A 17,256-nucleotide genomic window follows, 5' to 3' on the forward strand; every position below is an offset into this window, starting at 1 on the left:
CACCAACAGTACACAGGGTTCCCTTTTCTCCATATTTGTCAGCATTATCGCTTGTCTTTTTTTTTTTAAGATTTTTTTGTTTATTTGAGAGAGAGAGAGAGCAGGAGCCGGGGGGAGGGGCAGAGGGAGAGGAAGAAGCAGACTCCCTGCTGAGCAGGGAGCCCAACACAGGGCTCGATCCCAGGAACCTGGGATCATGACCTGAGCTGAAGGCAGATGCTTAACCAACTGAGTCACCCAGGCACCTGTATCTCTTGTCTTTTTTATGATAGCCATTCTAACAGGTGTGAGGTGATATTTCATTGTGGTTTTGATTTGCATTTCCCTACAGATTACTGATGTTGCATACCTTTTCATGTATCTGTCAGCCATTTCTGTATTTTCTTTGGAGAAATGTCTATTCAGGAGTTTGCTCATTTTTTAATTGGATTGCTTGCTGTTATTGAGTTGTATGAGTTCTTTATATATTTTGGATAGTAACCCCTTATATGATATATGGGGTATATGATATATGATTTGCAATATTTCCTCCCATTCCATAGGTTGACTTTTTATTTTGTTGTTGATCGTTTTTTGTTTTTTTCTGTGAAGCTTTTTAGTTCGATGTAGTTCCACTTGCTTCGTTTTGATTTTGTTGCATGCGCTTAAGCTGCCATACCCAAGAAATCATGGCCAAGATTCATGTCAAGGAGCTTTCTTCTGTATGTTTTTTCCTAGGAGTTTTATGGTTTTAGTTCTTACAAACGGTGTAACATAGAAGTCTAGTTTTATTCTTTTACATGTGAATATCCAATTTTCCCGGCACCATTTATTGAAGAGATGGTCTATTCTCTATTGAGTATTCTTGGCTTGCTTGTCAAATATTAGTTGCCTGTATATGCTTGGCTTTATTTCTGGGCTCTCAATTCTTTTCTATTGATCTATGGGTCTGTTTTTATGCCAATACCATGAAGTTTTGATTACTCTAGCTTTGTGATATAGCTTGAAATCAGGAAATGTGATGCCTCCCAGTTTGTTCTTCTTTCTCAGGATTGCTTTGGTTATTCAGTGTCTTTTGTGGTTCCATATAAATTTGAGGATTGCTTTTTTCCATTTCTGTAAAAAAAATGCCATTAGAATCTTGATAGGATTGCATTGAATCTATAGATGGTTTGGGTAGTATGGACATTTTAACAATATTAATTCTTTCCATCTATGACTTCTTTCCAATTATTTGTGTTCTTCACTTTCTTAAATCAATGTTTTGTAGTTTTCAGTGTAGTGACCTTTCACCTCCTTGGTTAAACTTAGTCCTAAGTATTTTATTGTTTTTGGTGCTAGTGTAAATGAGATTGTTTCTTTTTTGTTTGTGTGTTTCAGATTTTTATTTAAATTCTAATGAGTGAATATAAAGTGTAATATCGGTTTCAGGAGTAGAATTTAGTGATTCATCACTTACATATAACACCCAGTGCTCAACACAAGTACCCTCCTTAATATCCATCACCCATTTAGTCTGACCCCTGCTCACCTTCCCTCCATCAACCCACAGTTTGTTCATCTGTTTTGTTTCTTAAATTCCACATAGGAGTGAAATCATATGGGATTTGTCTTCCTCTGAATGACTTATTTCACTTAGCATAATACACTGTAGCTCCATTCACACAAATGGAAAAGATTTCATTCTTTTTGAAGCATGGATAATAGTCATATATACATATATATATACATACAGAGAGAGGTCTTCTTTATTATAAAGATTTATTTATTTATTTGAGAGAGAGTGGGGGAGGGGTAGAGGGAGAGAATCTTTAAGCAGACTGAGCATGAAGCCCCATGTGGGCCTTGATCTCAAGAGCCATGAGATCATGAACTGAGACAAAACCAAGAGTTGGATGTTCAACTGACTGAGCCACCCCGGCACCCCTATATCGCCTCTTCTTTATCCATTCATCAGTCAATGGACATTTGGGCTCTTTTCATAATTTGACTTTAGTTAATAATGCTGCTATAAACATCGGGGTGCATGTGCCCCTCCGAACCTAGGAGTGCAATTGCTGGGTTGTAAGGTAGTTCTATTTTTAACTTTTTGAGGAACCTCCATACTGTTTTCCACAGTGGCTGCATGAGTTTGCATTCCCACCAGCAGTTTGCATTCCCTCTAACCCTTTCTCCACATCCTCGCCAACCTCTGTTGTTTCCTGTGTTGTTAATTTTAGCCTTTCTGACAGGTGTGAGGTGGTATCTCATCGTGGTTTTGATTTGTATTTCCCTGATGATGAGTGATATTGAACATCCTTTCATGAGTCTGAGGGCCATCGGGATGTCTTCTTTGGAAAAATGTCTATTCATGTCTTCTGTCCATTTCTTAACTGGGTTATTTGTTTTTTTGGGTGTTGAGTTTGATAAGTTCTTTATAGACTTTGGATAATAACCCTTTATCAGATATGTCATTTGCAAATATCTTCTCACATTCCATAGGCTGCCTTTTAGCTTTGTTGATTGTTTCCTTCACTGTGCAGAAGCTTTTTATCTTGATCAAGTCTCAATAGTTCATTTTTGCTTTTGTCGTAAATGGAATTGTTTTCTTTATGTCTTTTCCAGATAATTCCCTGTTGGCACATAGAAATGCTACTCATTTTTGTATGTTAATCTTGTATTCTGCCACTACTGAATTCATTGATTAGATCTAACAGTTTTGGGTAAAATCTTTAGGATTATCTCTGTATAAAATCATGTCATCTTCAAATAGAGATAATTTCACTTCTTCCTTTCCAATTATGATACCTTTTATTTCTTTTTAACACCTAATTGTTTTGGCAAGGACTTCTGGTACTATGTTGAGTAGAAGATGTCAAAGTGGGCACCTTTGTCTTATTCCTGATCTTTGAGAAAAAGCTTTTAACCTCTTACGCATTGAGAAGGATGTTAGTGGTGGGCTTGTCATTTATGGCCTTTGTTATGTTGAGGTATGTTCCTTCTATAACTAATTTGTTAATAGTTTTTATCATGAACAGGTGTTGGAATTTGTCAAAGGCTTTTCCTGCTCCTATTGAGTGATCATGTAATTTTTCTTTCATTCTACTAATACGGTGTATCACATTTAATGATTTGCATACGTTGAACCATCCCTGCATCCCAGGGATAAATCCCACTTGATCATGGTGAATTATCCTTTAATGTGCCACTGGAATTCGTTTGCAAGTATTTTATTGATTTTTCTTTTGCATCTATATTCATCAAGGATATTGGCCTGTAGTTTTCTTTTCTAGTAGTGTCCTTTTCTAGTTTTGATATAAAGGTAATGCTGGCCTCGTAAAATGAATTTGAGAATGTTCTTTCCTCTTCAATTTTTTGGAAGAGTTTGAGAAGGATTGTCATTCATTTTTCTATAAATGTTGGGTAAGATTCACCAGTGACGCCATCTGGTCCTGAATTTTTCTTCATTGGGAGTTTTGTTTTGTTTTGTTTTGTTTTATGCTCGTCCAATCTTCTTACGAGTAATTGGTCTCTTCGGAATTTTTATTTCTTCCTGATTCCATCTTAGTAGGTTGTATGTTTCCAAGAATTTTTCCATTTCTTCTGGGTTGTCCAGTTTGTTGGTGTAGCATTGTTCATTCTTTTTTTTTTTTTTTTTTTTTTTTAAATTAAGGAGTTGGCTCATGCTATTATGGAACTTGACAAGCCCCAAATCTGCAGGATAGGCCGGCAGGCTGGAGACCTAGGGAAGAGGTGCAGTTCAGTTTTGAAGGTGATTTGCTGGCAGAATTCCCTCTTCCTTCAGGGAGGTCAGTCTTTTCTCTGTTAGGCCTTCAACTGATTGGGTGTGACCCACCCACATAATGAAGAGTGATCTGCTTTGCTCTAAGATTTAAATATTAATCTAATCCCAAACAATCCTCATAGAAATATCCAGAATAATGTTTGACCAAGTATCTGGGTAGCACAGTCTACCTAAGTTGACACACAAAATTAACCATCACAGCTGGGCTCCTGTTACAACTGCAAAATTTCAGACCCTGCCACAGACACTCTCCCCGCTAACCCCCAGAAATCATGCCATCCTCCCACTACATTACTACCTTTCTTTGATGCAGGCTAGGGTGCTAAGATCAGCCAGACACCATTTTTCCCTGCTTTATTTTGGCAGGGGTGTGAGACAGTGTCTAATCTTGTATGATCTAGGGCCAAGGCTTCTGCCCTTGGTTATGGTCACTGAAGGGGTGATGTGTTCACATCCAAGACTGACTTTCTCCAGCACAGGGTTTACAGGGTGGTAGAATCATAAGGAGCAGTGCTTGAAGAGAAATTCTGTGATCATTAAAGAAATGGCAAGTAGGATAAATAGAATCCATATTTAGAAAGATAAGCAGCAGTTATACTCTAGAGCTAGGGGTGGTGTTTCCAGGCAGGAATCCTAGGGATAAGGGCATCAGTTCAGAGCAAGGTCTGGGACAAAGTGTTGGGAACACAGGAAAATACTGGAGTCAGAGAGATTTTTAGGAAAGGCACAGAAGTTAGTTGGAAAAAGTCATCATCAAGGCCACTCCTCCTGGAGTTCCTGCAGCTGCTTCTGGGGTTCCTTCCCCTCAGAGGTTCCTGGGTCCTGATGGGATACGGGGAGGGGTCCACCACCCATCCCCAGTAGCAGCCTTTGGGAGAAGGGCATCTGGTTGGAGGTGTCTGTCCATAAACTTGATGCCTTTGTACCATGGGACCAAGGGAATGGGGAGAATTGGCAGGAGAATGAGTGACTGGAAGTCCATGGCATCTGAGCTAGCTAGGATAGGAGGCCAAGGATGTGGACACCTAATGATGTAGATGTAATGCTGTAGAGAGAGGCAGTAAGGGGCCATGCAGTGGGTTCCGTGGTCCCTGCCCATGAGGGAACTCAGCTCAGAGGGCCTAATTTGAGCCAGACACTGCAATTGCTCGCTAACATGTGAGACTGCCTCTGTTCCTCACAATGCAGGCTCAGTTCCCTGGGTGAGGAGGCTGAGACTTGTCTTTGACCACTGAGGCACTACATGGAATAGCATGGAATTACTCCTTGTGGAACGGCAATTATTCCTTTAGTTCATATTTCTAAGAAATTCACACACCCCCATATGGATTCCTTGTGTAAATGTACATGAGGAACTGAAAAGTGGCAAGTGGTAGGAAATGACTTATGTGAGACCTGCCAATAGAGGCATAATTTGTAAACTGGTGGTACCTCACCTGTGCCATCATTTATAGGGTGGTAATGAGAAACTTGGTACTGCTCTTTTTTAATTTCAAGAATTATGCCCGCCAGGGACGCCTGGGTGTCTCAGTCAGTTAAGCGTCTGCCTTCGGCTCAGGTCATGATCCCAGGGTCCTGGGATCGAGTCTTGCGTCGGGCTCCCTGCTCCACGGGGAGCCTGCTTCTCCTTCTGCCTCTGCCTCTCTCTCTCTCTCTCTCTCTCTGTCTCTGTCTGTCTGTCTCTCATGAATAAATAAATAAAATCTCTAAAAAAAAAAGAGAGAGAGAGAATTATGCCTGCTTGTGGTCTAAAGTCCAAACATTACAGAAGTGTGGAAAATAAATTGCACAAGTGTCCCTTTCAACTGTTGCCTGCGATTCTGGACTGCCAATTGCTGCTCATTGAGAAAGGTCCCACAGAACCGACCATAATGTGAGATTCCGTGCTATTGTTGTTTGTCTGGAAGTGAAACTAAATGTCTGAACCTCCTCAAGCACATACATGGACACGGAGCACCCTTGTCAGCTCTCTGAGAAATGCACTGGGCAAACCGGCTGGCTCTCCCTCACTCTCAGGTGCTAAAGTGAGAGCCCTCCCAGAGTGCACCTTCAGAGAGGGGGAGGGGGCAGTACAGTGGATGGATGAGAAGACAAATGCAAGCATGGGGAGAGGTGTGAAGGGGCCCATTCACTTGTGTGCAAGTCATAAAACTGTTGACAGTATGCCTTCGAATGCATTCCAATGATTAGGAATAAGAAGTAAATATATGTGAGTCGTCATCGTCCTTCCTTCCACTGCCCTCACTAGCCGGTAGGCAGCCCTTGCAAAGCCCGTATTGTTCCAGGTTACATGCCTCCTTTTGCAGGCCTCCGGGTAGAGCGTCTGACTGAGTCACACCGTTTCCAAAGGCCAATCCCTGGAAGCAATGTGTGTACCTTCTCACCAGAACTTATTGACATACTACCTATGGAGTCAAGCCTGTGTCCCTGCCGGGGACCGCCAGGGTGAATAATGTCGGGGAGGGGACAGGGCCTTTTAGGCCCGGACTCACTGGCTCATGGTTGGGGCAGGAGAAGAGCAATCCAGGACACACAACATACAACGTGCAACATAACTCTTTATTATGAAAATAAACAGCAATCGTGTGTGGGGAAAATACATGGAACAACTGATCCTTCAGGTGGTTATGTTACCTGGCTTGCAAGGTCATTTTGATTTCTTGGTCAGCCAGGCCTCCATCCCCAGTCATGGGCATGGCCTTAGGTTGGACAAAAGAGAAACAATGATGGCGTGGACACCCAAGGCTCCTTTTAGGTGATTTGCTTGAAGGCCTCCTCTGGGATCTTGCCCTCATTCTGGAGGGAAGGAGTTGGGACATCAGAAGACCCAGATCTGGAGTTTCATTCCCAGGCAACCCAGCCTCCGCCTTCTTGGCCTTCCCGAAGGCCCAGAAATGCCCATCTGTAGCCCGCTTAATGACTCCTACACCTCACCTTGAGCATAGTGAAGACCTGGCCAGCTCTGGTGTAGTTCCACTCGTTGTCCTGAAGGCACCTGGAGTGGGAGAACAGGTTATCTCCATTAGTACCACAGTACAGACATGCTGACCACGCGATGCTAAATCTGTGCCACATTTTTGCTGGGATGCATGCACCGGTATGAACGCTATGTGCAATGATGAAGAAAGACCTAGTGAAAATGCCTATCACTGGCATTCATGCCCACTAGAATTCAAAACAGAAAATAAAGCTCTCCAAAAGAACAAGGGAACTTAATATACATTGATAAAGAGAGACGTTCAAGAAAATAAATGGAAAAATTTAAGAGTACAGGTTTCTAATCATTTTTATTGAGATATAATGCACACGCCATTTTATTATTTTTTTATGCACATACCATTTGAAAGTGTGCAGTTCAGTGTTTTCTTAGTATAGTCACAAGATTGCACAACCATCACCATTATCTAATTCCCATGTAATTTTATCGCCTAAAAAACAAAACAAAACGAACAACAACAACAACCAAAAAAAAAAAAAAAAAAACCTCCTTAAACATTAGAGATGACTCCCTATTCCTCCCGTTTCCCCAGACCCTGGAAAACACTAATCTGCATTTGGTCCATGTGGATTTGCCTATGCTGGGCATTTCATATAAATGGAATCATACAATATGTGACCTTTTGAGGCTTGCTCCTTTCACTCAGCATGTTTTCAAGGTTCATCCATGGCACGGCATATATCAGAACTGTATTCTTTTTATGACTGAATAATATTCTACCATGTGGACGTACCAGATTTGTTTATCCATTCATCAGCTAAAGGACATTTGGGTTGTTTCCACTTTTTGGCTATTATGAACAATGCTGCTATGAACATTCCTGTACAAGTTTTAGAGTGAACATATGTTTTCCTTAGATACTTGGGCGTGGAATTACGGGGTCATAGGGTAACTCCATGTTTAACATTTTGGGGAACTGCCAAAATGTTTTCCCCAACCACTGTTCCATTTTATATTCTCATCAATAATACATAAGAACTCCAGTTGCTCCACGTCTGCACCAACACTTGTTATCATTCATTTTATTGATTAAAGCCATCCCAGGGGGTGTGAAGTAGTAACTCATTGTGGGTTTAATCTGCATTTCCTTAATGACTAATGGTGCTGAGAAGTTTTAAATGTGCTCCTTGGTCCCTTGTATATCTTCTTTGGAGAAATGTCTATTCAGAGCCCCCTTCCGCTTTTTAAAATGGGGTTGTTTGTCCTTTTGCTGTTGAGCTGCAAGGGTTCTTCATATATTCTTGTCAGGTATGTGATGTGCAAATATTTTCTCCCATCCCTTTGGCGGGATTTTCACTCTTTTGATAGTGTCCGTTGGTGCATAACAGCTTTTAATTTTGATGAAGCCCAATTTATCTGTTTTTCTTCGGTTGTTTGTGCTTTTGGTGTCATATATAAGGAACACTTGCCTAATTAATGAAAACTTACACCTGTTTTCTTCTAAGATCTTTATAGTTTTCGCTCTTAACCTTTAGGTCTTTGATCCATTTATAGTCTACGTGTGTACATGATGTGAATCTGGGGTCAAAATTCATTGTTTTGCATGTGGATATCCTGTTGTCCCAGTACCACTTGCTGAAAAGACTATTTCTTTTCCCAACAGATTTTTCTCAGCACTCTCATTGACAATCAATTGACCATAATTGTGAGGGTTTATTTGTGGACTCTCAGTTCTACTCCATTGATTCATGCACTGTCCACAAGCCAGCACCACACAGTCCTGATTACTGTACCTCTGTAGCAAGTTTTGAGATTAGGGAGTGTGAGTCCTCTAACTTTGTCCTTTTCTTTTGAGATAGTTTTGGTGCACTTACATATGAAGTTTGGGATAACCTTGTCAATTTTTGCAGAGAAGGATTTTGACAGGGATCGTGTTGAATCTGTAGATTGCTCTAGGTATTACTGCCATCTTAACAATATTAAGCCGTTTAGCAATATTCCAACCCCTGGAAATGGGATGTCTTTCCATTTATTTAATTTTTTTCGACAACGTTGTATGGATTTCAGAGTATAAGATTTGTGCTTCTTTTGTTACATTTGTTTCCAAATATTTCACTACTTTGATGTTATTGTAAATGGGCTTGTTGTCTTAATTTCATTTTGGGACTGCTCATTGCAAGTACATAGAAATGCAAATGAGTTTTGTATATTGGTCGTTTATCCTGTAACCCTGCTGAGTTTATTAGTTCTAGTAGCTTTTTGGTGGGTTCTCTCAGATTTTCTATATATAAGACAATGTCATCGAGCATTATACTATTTTTTAAATCCTTCACATATATAATAGTATGATACCTTTTCCATGGGCCCACTTTCTTTCCTCTTTTTTTTTTTTTTTGGAAGCAAACTGTCCAAAATGTTATTTTTCCAAATTTCCTGTGAGTTTCTTTGATTCACGCTCCCCCACCCAAGTCGCTGTCCCAGCTCACCCTTCTTCCCATGTACACCCAGCACTCACTTCTGAGACCACTCGAGTTTCATCCCAGACTGAGTGGAGAAAGCATGCACCATTTTCTGCTGCTCCTGGGAGAGGGTGGGCACGGAGCTGGGGGTCAGTGTAGGCTCTTGGTTGGAGAATGCACTCTGAGTCTCCGTGGGGGTGGCATCTCTCACAAACAGCTCATCATTCACGATGCATAGACTGAAGGGAAAACGGGCCCTCCGACAAGTGGATGAATGTACAACTCCACATCCCCAACAATGATCCTGCTCCCACTCCCACTCAGCAACCAGATTCCTTCCATACCTCTACTGTGCCTGCCCCCCCGCCCCCAGATTCCCTGGCTGGTGCCTCCACCCCTCCCACAGAGCCCACCTGTGCAGGGACTGTCTACCAGCCTCACTAGATGTGTACTTAACCTGCAACCCAGGGATGATTTTACACCCGCATTTATCCCTTACAACAGCTCAAGGGAATGGACAGTCTAATCCCCATTTTCCAAGGAAGACAATGAGTCACAGAGAGGTCATGTGACTTAGCCAAGATCACACACACTCAGTTGAGTGCTGGGGTCAAGAAGAGAACCCGGTGCTCTAACTCCAGAGTCCACGTTCTTAACCACCAGACCGGACCGCTCCGTGGATCTACCTGTTGGCTTCCCACAATACTGAGAAAACCAAGATGTCTTCGCCACCACGTTCCCACACCCCTGAGCCCAGGCTGGGACGAGCATTCCCACCTACAACGTAGCACTCACCTGGAATTGCTGGCAGGGGTAGCGATGAAGGTCCGGGTGAAGGCACGAACAGAGCCCTGAGACTTTCCCTCCACTTTAACAACGAACAACAATACCCCATTAGAGTTGCACATGCTTCACATGCCCAACACGGTGTTCCCAGTCAGGGTCTGACTTTGATACTCATGCCGAAGGGGACAATTGTTCACTGGGAGTCGGGGTGTCTGGTATGGGGATGGCAACGGTAGAAACAAAAGGCTCCCAGTGACAAGGCCTCTACTATGTGACAGGTGGTGTGACAACCACTTCACAAGTTCATTTGATTCATTTTTCACAGCTGCCCGAGAGGTGGGTGTTAGTAGTCCCATTTTGCAAACGAGGAAACTTAGAGGTTAAGTAACCACCCCAGGTAGTTGTCAGAATAAGGATTTGGGATGACAGCCATGAAACTCATTAGGGAAACAGACTGTGTCCCTAATGCCCAAGCTGTGTGGGGCAGACAGGCATAGAGCCGGTTCAGACCAGGATGGTTTGGGGACAGAGTGGAGGCAGGAGAACACAGCCGGAATAGGAAGAGAGGGAAAGGGATCAGGGAAGCTGGGACAGTTCTGAGAGGGAGCTCAGCCAGTGGGGAGGGAGCAGTGGGGCGTCTGGGGAGGGGCCCAATGCACGCTCACCTTCCTTGAACACCCCGTTAACAGAGAAGCAGAGCACCTTCTCCTGAAAGGGAAGGGCCCAGGTGCTAAGCCACCTAAACTTCCTACCCACCCGTGGCTTTCTGGAGCTGCCCTTGGGAGGAAGCACGTGCTCACCGTCTGGAACCACATGTCCACCAAGAAGGAGCTGAGGTCATGCTGTGTTTTGGGCAGCACACAGAGGGAGCCCACGATGTTATGTTTTGTATGCTTCAGCGGCTGAACACACAGGGCTATGCGGGGAGGAGAAGCAAGCGAAGGTTGGGAGTTGCCACACCCTGGGCCCTATAATTACCCCTGCACACCCCCTTTCCCTGCCCAGTCTTCCCCATCACACACGCACAGGGTTCCTTGGGCTTCTTCATATTCCTGCTTTCCTTGAAGTACTCGCACAAGCTGCTTCTAGCAGAGAAAGAGGAACAGGAGGTGGTGGTCTGGCCAGTGTGGGTATTTCCAGGAGCTTCCCTGTGTCCACTGGGGAGCCACAGGGCCCAGGAGCAGAGTTGGATCTTTGCTACTCACAGGGCTGGGTCCTCGGGGCTGGAGGGAATGGCCAGGGAGAAGCAGGCCTCTTCATGGTAGGCATCGAGGAGACCCCGACGGTCTCCAGAATCGTAGATCAAATAGTACCTGTGGGAGAGCAATGAGGACCGTCTATCTCTGTGGTCTGGACCCCAAATGAGATTTCAAGACCCAGTCAGCAGTCCTGAGCTTGGGTGGCCTCACCCATCCCAGCCAACCCCTTCCCCAGATTCCCAGGAGTACTTACTGCTGCAGGAATTGCAGGACTAGACTCTTCAGGGCATCAGATCCTTTGTAGCTTTCCTGGAACCAAAAGACATTTGAGACTATGTGGCTGATAAAGCCTCCCTTGTAATAGCCCAAATGCTGTTTGATCAATTTTCCCTCACCTTGCAGGGCTTTATCAAGCAGGGTGTGTCAGTATCAGTGATAACTGGTGGTGATAACTCCTGGCCATCCTGGAGAAGGGAAGAAGAAGTCGGCAGTGGAGACCAGGGAGGTGGCCCTGGATGCTCAGGGGAAAAGATGAGCCCGAGAGAGGGTGAGGGTCAGAGGTTAGGTAGGAAAGGGCACTGGAAATTACATGGGCAAGATTACAGAGGGTGTCTTCATCATGACATCTTGAAAGTATCTACTATTATATGCAACTTGTGTGTGTGTGTGTGTGTGTGTTGTGTGTATGTGTGTGTGTGTGTGTGTGTGTGTGTGTGTGTGCATTTTTCCAGAGAACATATTCATGTCTTTTTCGGGAGTCCTGGTCTCCTAAAATGGATAAATGTCTGAGGGAAACCTGGAATCTAGGCAAGACCCAAAGGGCTTGAGGGCAGGTGTGGTGGTGATCAATGTTAGTAAGAGACAGTGATGAATGTAGTCACTTACCAGGCGTAACAACTTAGGAAAACAATCCTTGATGGCACTATCCAAAACCCAAAATAGAAAGAAGTGACTGTTAGGTCAGGGTTGCGAAGCCTCCCTCCTACCCTTTCCCTCCCTTCCCTCCCTCTCCTTTCCACTGGGTAGCTCCACCGCCCCCCACCCCCGCCCGGGACTGCCCTGACGCCCTTCTACAGTGCCACAAGATGCAACATTTGGAATCCAGGCTCCAGGGCTGCCTCCCCCTCTCTGCCTCCCTTCCTTCCTCCAAGTCCCCACTGAAGACTCCAGAGAGAAGAGGGACTGGGGTGGGAGCCCAGCACTCTGCTACCTCATTAGGGGTCCGGCATGCTGCAGGACCATGATACCCCCCCAGGGATGGCCCAGGATGCTAGGGCAGGGAGGTGAGTGAGGCAAGGCCCAGGAGGCAGGGATGGAGAGGGAGGCGGATGAAGGCAGAAGAGGGAGTGAAGGTAGGAGGGGAGAGGTGGGAGAGACATAGGGGAACCAGAGACAAAGGAGGAAAGAAGGCAAAGCAAAAGGAAGGGAAAGAAGCTCTACCATGGTGGTGGGGATCAGGAGGAAGAGAGAAGAAGGGGTAAATGGCTCCCTGGCTGCAGTCCTTTCCTTCGTCTGCCCTAACTGGCCCTGGCACCCAAGGTAAGAATGGAAAACATGCAGGTGTTGGGCTGGGGGCCCATCGCATGCTGGCTGAAACTTTGTCACCCGTGTGAACTCAGTCTGAGCCGGGCATGGGAAATGAGGCAACCACGGGGGCAGGAGACCTTCCCCAGAGGGAGTAGAGGGTCAAGCCCCAGGTCAGCATGGGGCTGAGGGTCTGTGGCCCCCTCTTATGATCACCGCCTTCCCTCCTGATGGCCCCTGGGCACCTGTTCCTGTCTCAGTCGGTTCCTTGCCTGAGCAATCATACCTGTGCTGGACTACCCAGGGCTCCTCTGAAGGACCAGTCAGGATGCTGTGACGTGCGGAGGGAGGGGAGGGGTCCGTGCCTCTGAGAGGCCTGTCCTCCTGTCCTCTCAAGCACCTCTGCCACCTGCCTCCATTCCTGCCTCAGGAAGCCCTCTGCTCACTGGCAGCCACCCATTCCTAGCCCCTTGACTCAGGGAACCCTGGTTTCTCCCAAGGAGGGCCTTGCCCTTGGCATTGGGTCAGAGGAATGGCTGTCATGATGGCAGGCCCCCAGGACCCTGGCCCTCAGCATGGGGCAGGAAAGCCACCATGGCAGCCTGAGATGAGAGAGGGCAACCCTTTTGGGGCAAGGGCAGGAGGTCCCCTCTCAGAACAAGGGAAGAGAATGTCCATCTCAGCAGGGAGTGGGAAAGCCTGTCTCAGCATGAGGCCCTGGGCTGGAGGACCCTTCTCAGTCCAGGGCACAAGCATCTGGCTCAAGGCTGGTCACTCCTGGTCCCGGGGAGGAGGAGGAGCCCTGCTTTCCTGGAGCACACTCTTGCAGGGCATGCTGAAGAACACTGAATGCAGAGAGGTGGAAACAGACCCCAGACCAGGAGAACAAGGTGAACAGTCAGAGGAAGGAAACTCCTTATAGGTGAGGGACACGGAGAGAGGAGAAGCTGGGGCCTATGGCCATTCTGGAGGACCAGGGTTGCAGCTTCCTGCACACATGCATCCTCAGGGACACAGTTCAGGCTGCCGGGACCAAAGGTTCCCAGGACGTGTGAGAGGTGTTCACACTGACCTTATGTAGGTGGGCTGGTCTGGAAAGGTGTCACACAAGGGGTTCCCTTCTAGCCAAAGCTCTTCAAGATCCAGCCCTTTCATCTTGTTTAACTCCCACACCAAGTTCAGCTGAGCAATATGGGGAAGAAAGTGGAAAGGAGTCCCAGGGAAAGAGAGACACACAGGCCCCTGCGCCCCCAGCCCCCACGTTTCCACACAGGTACCTTCTCCTGCCTCCTGTCATCACTCTGATGAGCACTACCACCCACCGTCAACCCCAACTTTGATCTGGCTCCCTCTTCTCACCTCATTTTTGGAGAGGTTCAGGATCCTGACTGTGGGGACCATCTGTATAATGTCAGACAGGCCATCCAGCCCGTACAGTTTGTTGTTGCTCAAGTTCAAGGACAAGAGCTGTTGGTGAAGAAGAGTTAGAGTGACAGTTACTATCTAGGGCCTCAGAGACAAATCTCTCCTCCACCCCATGAGTTCCACCCCCTACCATCAATAACAGCACTGGGCCTAAGGCCTCACCTCGGGATGATTCTCTTCAATGATCTGCAAGGTGGCAGCCATGCAGTTTCTTCGATTCAGGATCATATCTATATCATGGCCCACCAAGTCTTCAGGAAGCCGAGAGGAGGCAATCAGAAGGCTGAGAGGGGTCCAGGGCCAGCACCAACCCCTCCCCACATCACCATCCCTCAGTCTCCCTCCCAGGCAGATCCCTGTGCCCTCACCTGCCCTAGAATTACTGCTGTCAAGGGTACCTGGGTCAAAGCGGAGACTCTGGAGGTCAAGAGCTTGCTGGGAGACGTCATAGCGTTTGTTTATGGTCAGCTGCAGAGACAGATGGAGAAAGCCACTGGGAGGCTCTGGTGGGGATAGGGAAATCCGGGGCTGGAGGAAGAAGAGGTGGGTCTGGGTGTGGGCACACAATGGACCCTGAGTCTGCATTACCTTTAGCTGCTCCATTTCTTCTGGCTCCAACTTATACCGCACAGAGTAGGGTACAGTAGAAGGATTGACAAAGATAGATATCTGCAGGAAAGAGACGTGGGGTCAGCACCAAGAACTTTCATCCCAAAGAAGACGACCAGCCCCTGCCCTGTCCTCCTGCCCCGGGACTAGGTAGAGGTAATGCCCTCAACACACACCTTTCGGTTCTTCTCATCCCAAATCTTGTAGCTGACATCCTTCAATGCGGAGGCAGTGCCAGCATCCTGGACAAAGAACCGAGCCTGGTTTTTCACGTAGTGAAACTGCAGGAGGGGGAGGCAGCAATAATTTTGGAGGAGAGAGTCTTCCTGCTCAGTGGGCTCCCCCCCCCCCGCCCCCACTTCCCTGTGCCCACTCATCTGGCTTCACCATCCTCTCTTACATCCACTGGAGTGAAGGGGACACTGCAATGGCTCTGGATTGAATTCATTAGCCATGTCTTATCATACTTTCTCCCATAGGGAATCTAAGGGTGAAGAGAAGGGATGGGAGTGAGGAGAGACAACATAGAATTAAAGAGGGAAAACAGACCCAACAGCCATCTTGGCTGACCTTCTACTGAGCTGTACAGGGCTTCGAAAGAAGGGACCACTGGCATTATTTCTTATTTTTTTTGTGCCAAACGTGGATTCCCTAGACCCTCCCCATTGGAAAGATCTCCTCCAAATAATTGACATAAGGATGTTTAATGTGGTCTTCCTTTCTATAAGGTTCCAGGATATTCTATCTAATGCAGACCCTGCCAAGACACTCACGGTGATCTTGAACCAGCTCCCTGGGGTTCCATCTTGTGTGTTCTCCCCCATTTCTCTCCTCAGAGTTTTTCTCTCTCTCCACACAGTAATATGGATATGGCCCTCCTTTTGCCTTTTCACTCTCCTCTTGTCACGCCGGGTGCTATAGGGAGTGCTGTGGAGGGGAAGTGGAGAGGAGGAGGGTCGCCATAAATGCTACAAAAGTCTTCTTCTATACACCCTCACCTCTCTGTCACCAGGACAACAATTGGGATTGCTTAGCCATCATTCCACTTCCGGCATTCTTCAGTTTTCCAGTGAAGGAAAAGAAGACCAGGGAGAGTGAAAGAGTCGCCTAGTCCCAGGGGCTGCTGCATGCAAACCAGTCTGCCTGGTCACTGACTGTCTTACTTGGGGGTCCTCCTGGACATCTCCCCTCAGCACATTTCCATCATCCTCCTGGAGGTGTGAAGGCTGAGGCTCATATCCACCACGTTCATAACGAGGGTTCCTCTTGCCAAAATTACCTCGGAAAGAACTCCAAACTCTCTTTCTTCCTTGAGGTGAGCTACCACCATCGTTGTATTCTCAAAAAGGGGAACAAATATACAAGTTTACAGACACACCAGTGGTCCACTTACCGTGCACCACATCTTAGGCTAACACCATGGTAGGGCAAGCAAAGTGTCAACCTGCCCTAAGGGTCCAATCTCCCAAACCCTGGAAAGGAAACTCCTCTGCTTGTCCAGATAGGAGGGCCTTATTTGACAGATGGCACTATCAGGGTAGGAATCTTGGGGGAGGAGGAGGAGGAGGAGGAGGAGGGAGGAGGAGGAGGAGGAGGAGGAGGAGTAGGAGGAGGAGAAAACTGTATTGAACCTTTTAAAGAAGGAAGCAGATTTATAAAAACAAAAACAGAACAAAGCAGAACAAGAGATGTGTGCCTCCATGGATTAGACTGGAAACCAGCCATAGACCGCGAAGACTTCTGAATTGTACCTTCTCTCAGGCCTGTCTCAAAACCACACCAGTACCAGGGAGGCAATCTCTCTCATGCTTCCCAGATACAATCAGCCACCAAACTGATCCCACTAACAATCAGCAAGCTGTACTTCCTTTGCTGGTGTAGTTCAAGCTTTAATGTCAGGTGGGACTGATGTAACAGCCTCCTAAGCTGTCCCCCTCCCTCCAGCCTTGCGGTCAACAATACTCAGTTTGAAATATCCAGAGTGAGCTTTCTTTTTGCCCCGCCTGAAATGCCTTTCAGCTGAGGGGACAACTCTTGCTAACCTCGGCTCCTCTATAACGAGGATCTGAATGACAAACCGGGATGATATGTCAACTAGCATTTCCAAGTGTGTAGGAATTCCTCCTTTTTCGTTCTATTATTGATTTCTAACATGGGTCCATTAGGGTCAGAGAACGTGCTCCGTGTGATTTAAAATTCGCTGGGGTTTGTTTGATGGTCCAGGAGGTGACCTAGTTTGGTGAATATTAGAAGAAAAACTCGAATATTAAAAGGAGGAATAACGGCCCGTGACCAATGTATGGTGTATGGGGGCTTCAGAGTCACCTTTGAGAACTGACATTACTTCAGAAATAGCGTTGTCAAGGGGGAAGTGTTAAAAGTGAGCCAGCTAACAGCTACGGCATTCCCCAGACCGACCAGGTGAGTTGGGTGCCTAAACAGGGCCAGGGGCCTCCCTCATCAAGGTGATTCAGACAGGAGCGATCTCAAGCATAGCCTTGTTTTGGGAGTCTCACACGAGGGTGGGCATGAGATTAAAAAGCCAGAGAGACC

The 17,256-nt window shown here is 46.4% G+C and overlaps 1 protein-coding gene across 1 annotated transcript in view; it reads right to left on the reverse strand.

The window, feature by feature from the left end:
* Nucleotides 1–6,514: 6,514 nt before the first annotated feature.
* Nucleotides 6,515–17,256, reverse strand: part of LOC148163049 (nuclear RNA export factor 2-like) — a 29,597-nt gene continuing 18,855 nt past the window's right edge. Inside the window, exons 3-22 of the mRNA XM_088028549.1 lie at nucleotides 15,859–16,042; nucleotides 15,477–15,630; nucleotides 15,104–15,187; nucleotides 14,880–14,984; nucleotides 14,683–14,763; nucleotides 14,493–14,562; nucleotides 14,257–14,345; nucleotides 14,029–14,136; nucleotides 13,742–13,851; nucleotides 12,031–12,067; nucleotides 11,541–11,609; nucleotides 11,399–11,454; nucleotides 11,152–11,259; nucleotides 10,973–11,031; nucleotides 10,747–10,862; nucleotides 10,612–10,654; nucleotides 9,956–10,028; nucleotides 9,217–9,399; nucleotides 6,698–6,758; nucleotides 6,515–6,559 (exon numbers count right to left, since the gene is read on the reverse strand). Of these exons, the coding sequence (XP_087884675.1) occupies nucleotides 6,515–6,559; nucleotides 6,698–6,758; nucleotides 9,217–9,399; nucleotides 9,956–10,028; nucleotides 10,612–10,654; nucleotides 10,747–10,862; nucleotides 10,973–11,031; nucleotides 11,152–11,259; nucleotides 11,399–11,454; nucleotides 11,541–11,609; nucleotides 12,031–12,067; nucleotides 13,742–13,851; nucleotides 14,029–14,136; nucleotides 14,257–14,345; nucleotides 14,493–14,562; nucleotides 14,683–14,763; nucleotides 14,880–14,984; nucleotides 15,104–15,187; nucleotides 15,477–15,630; nucleotides 15,859–16,042 (1,835 nt within the window). The remainder of the gene's footprint in view (nucleotides 6,560–6,697; nucleotides 6,759–9,216; nucleotides 9,400–9,955; nucleotides 10,029–10,611; nucleotides 10,655–10,746; nucleotides 10,863–10,972; nucleotides 11,032–11,151; nucleotides 11,260–11,398; nucleotides 11,455–11,540; nucleotides 11,610–12,030; nucleotides 12,068–13,741; nucleotides 13,852–14,028; nucleotides 14,137–14,256; nucleotides 14,346–14,492; nucleotides 14,563–14,682; nucleotides 14,764–14,879; nucleotides 14,985–15,103; nucleotides 15,188–15,476; nucleotides 15,631–15,858; nucleotides 16,043–17,256) is intronic.

Source organism: Eumetopias jubatus, unplaced genomic scaffold (assembly GCF_037043125.1).
Source record: "Eumetopias jubatus isolate StellerSeaLion01/CBP00866 unplaced genomic scaffold, mEumJub1_p1.0 scaffold_11, whole genome shotgun sequence".
Taxonomy (NCBI): domain Eukaryota; kingdom Metazoa; phylum Chordata; class Mammalia; order Carnivora; family Otariidae; genus Eumetopias; species Eumetopias jubatus.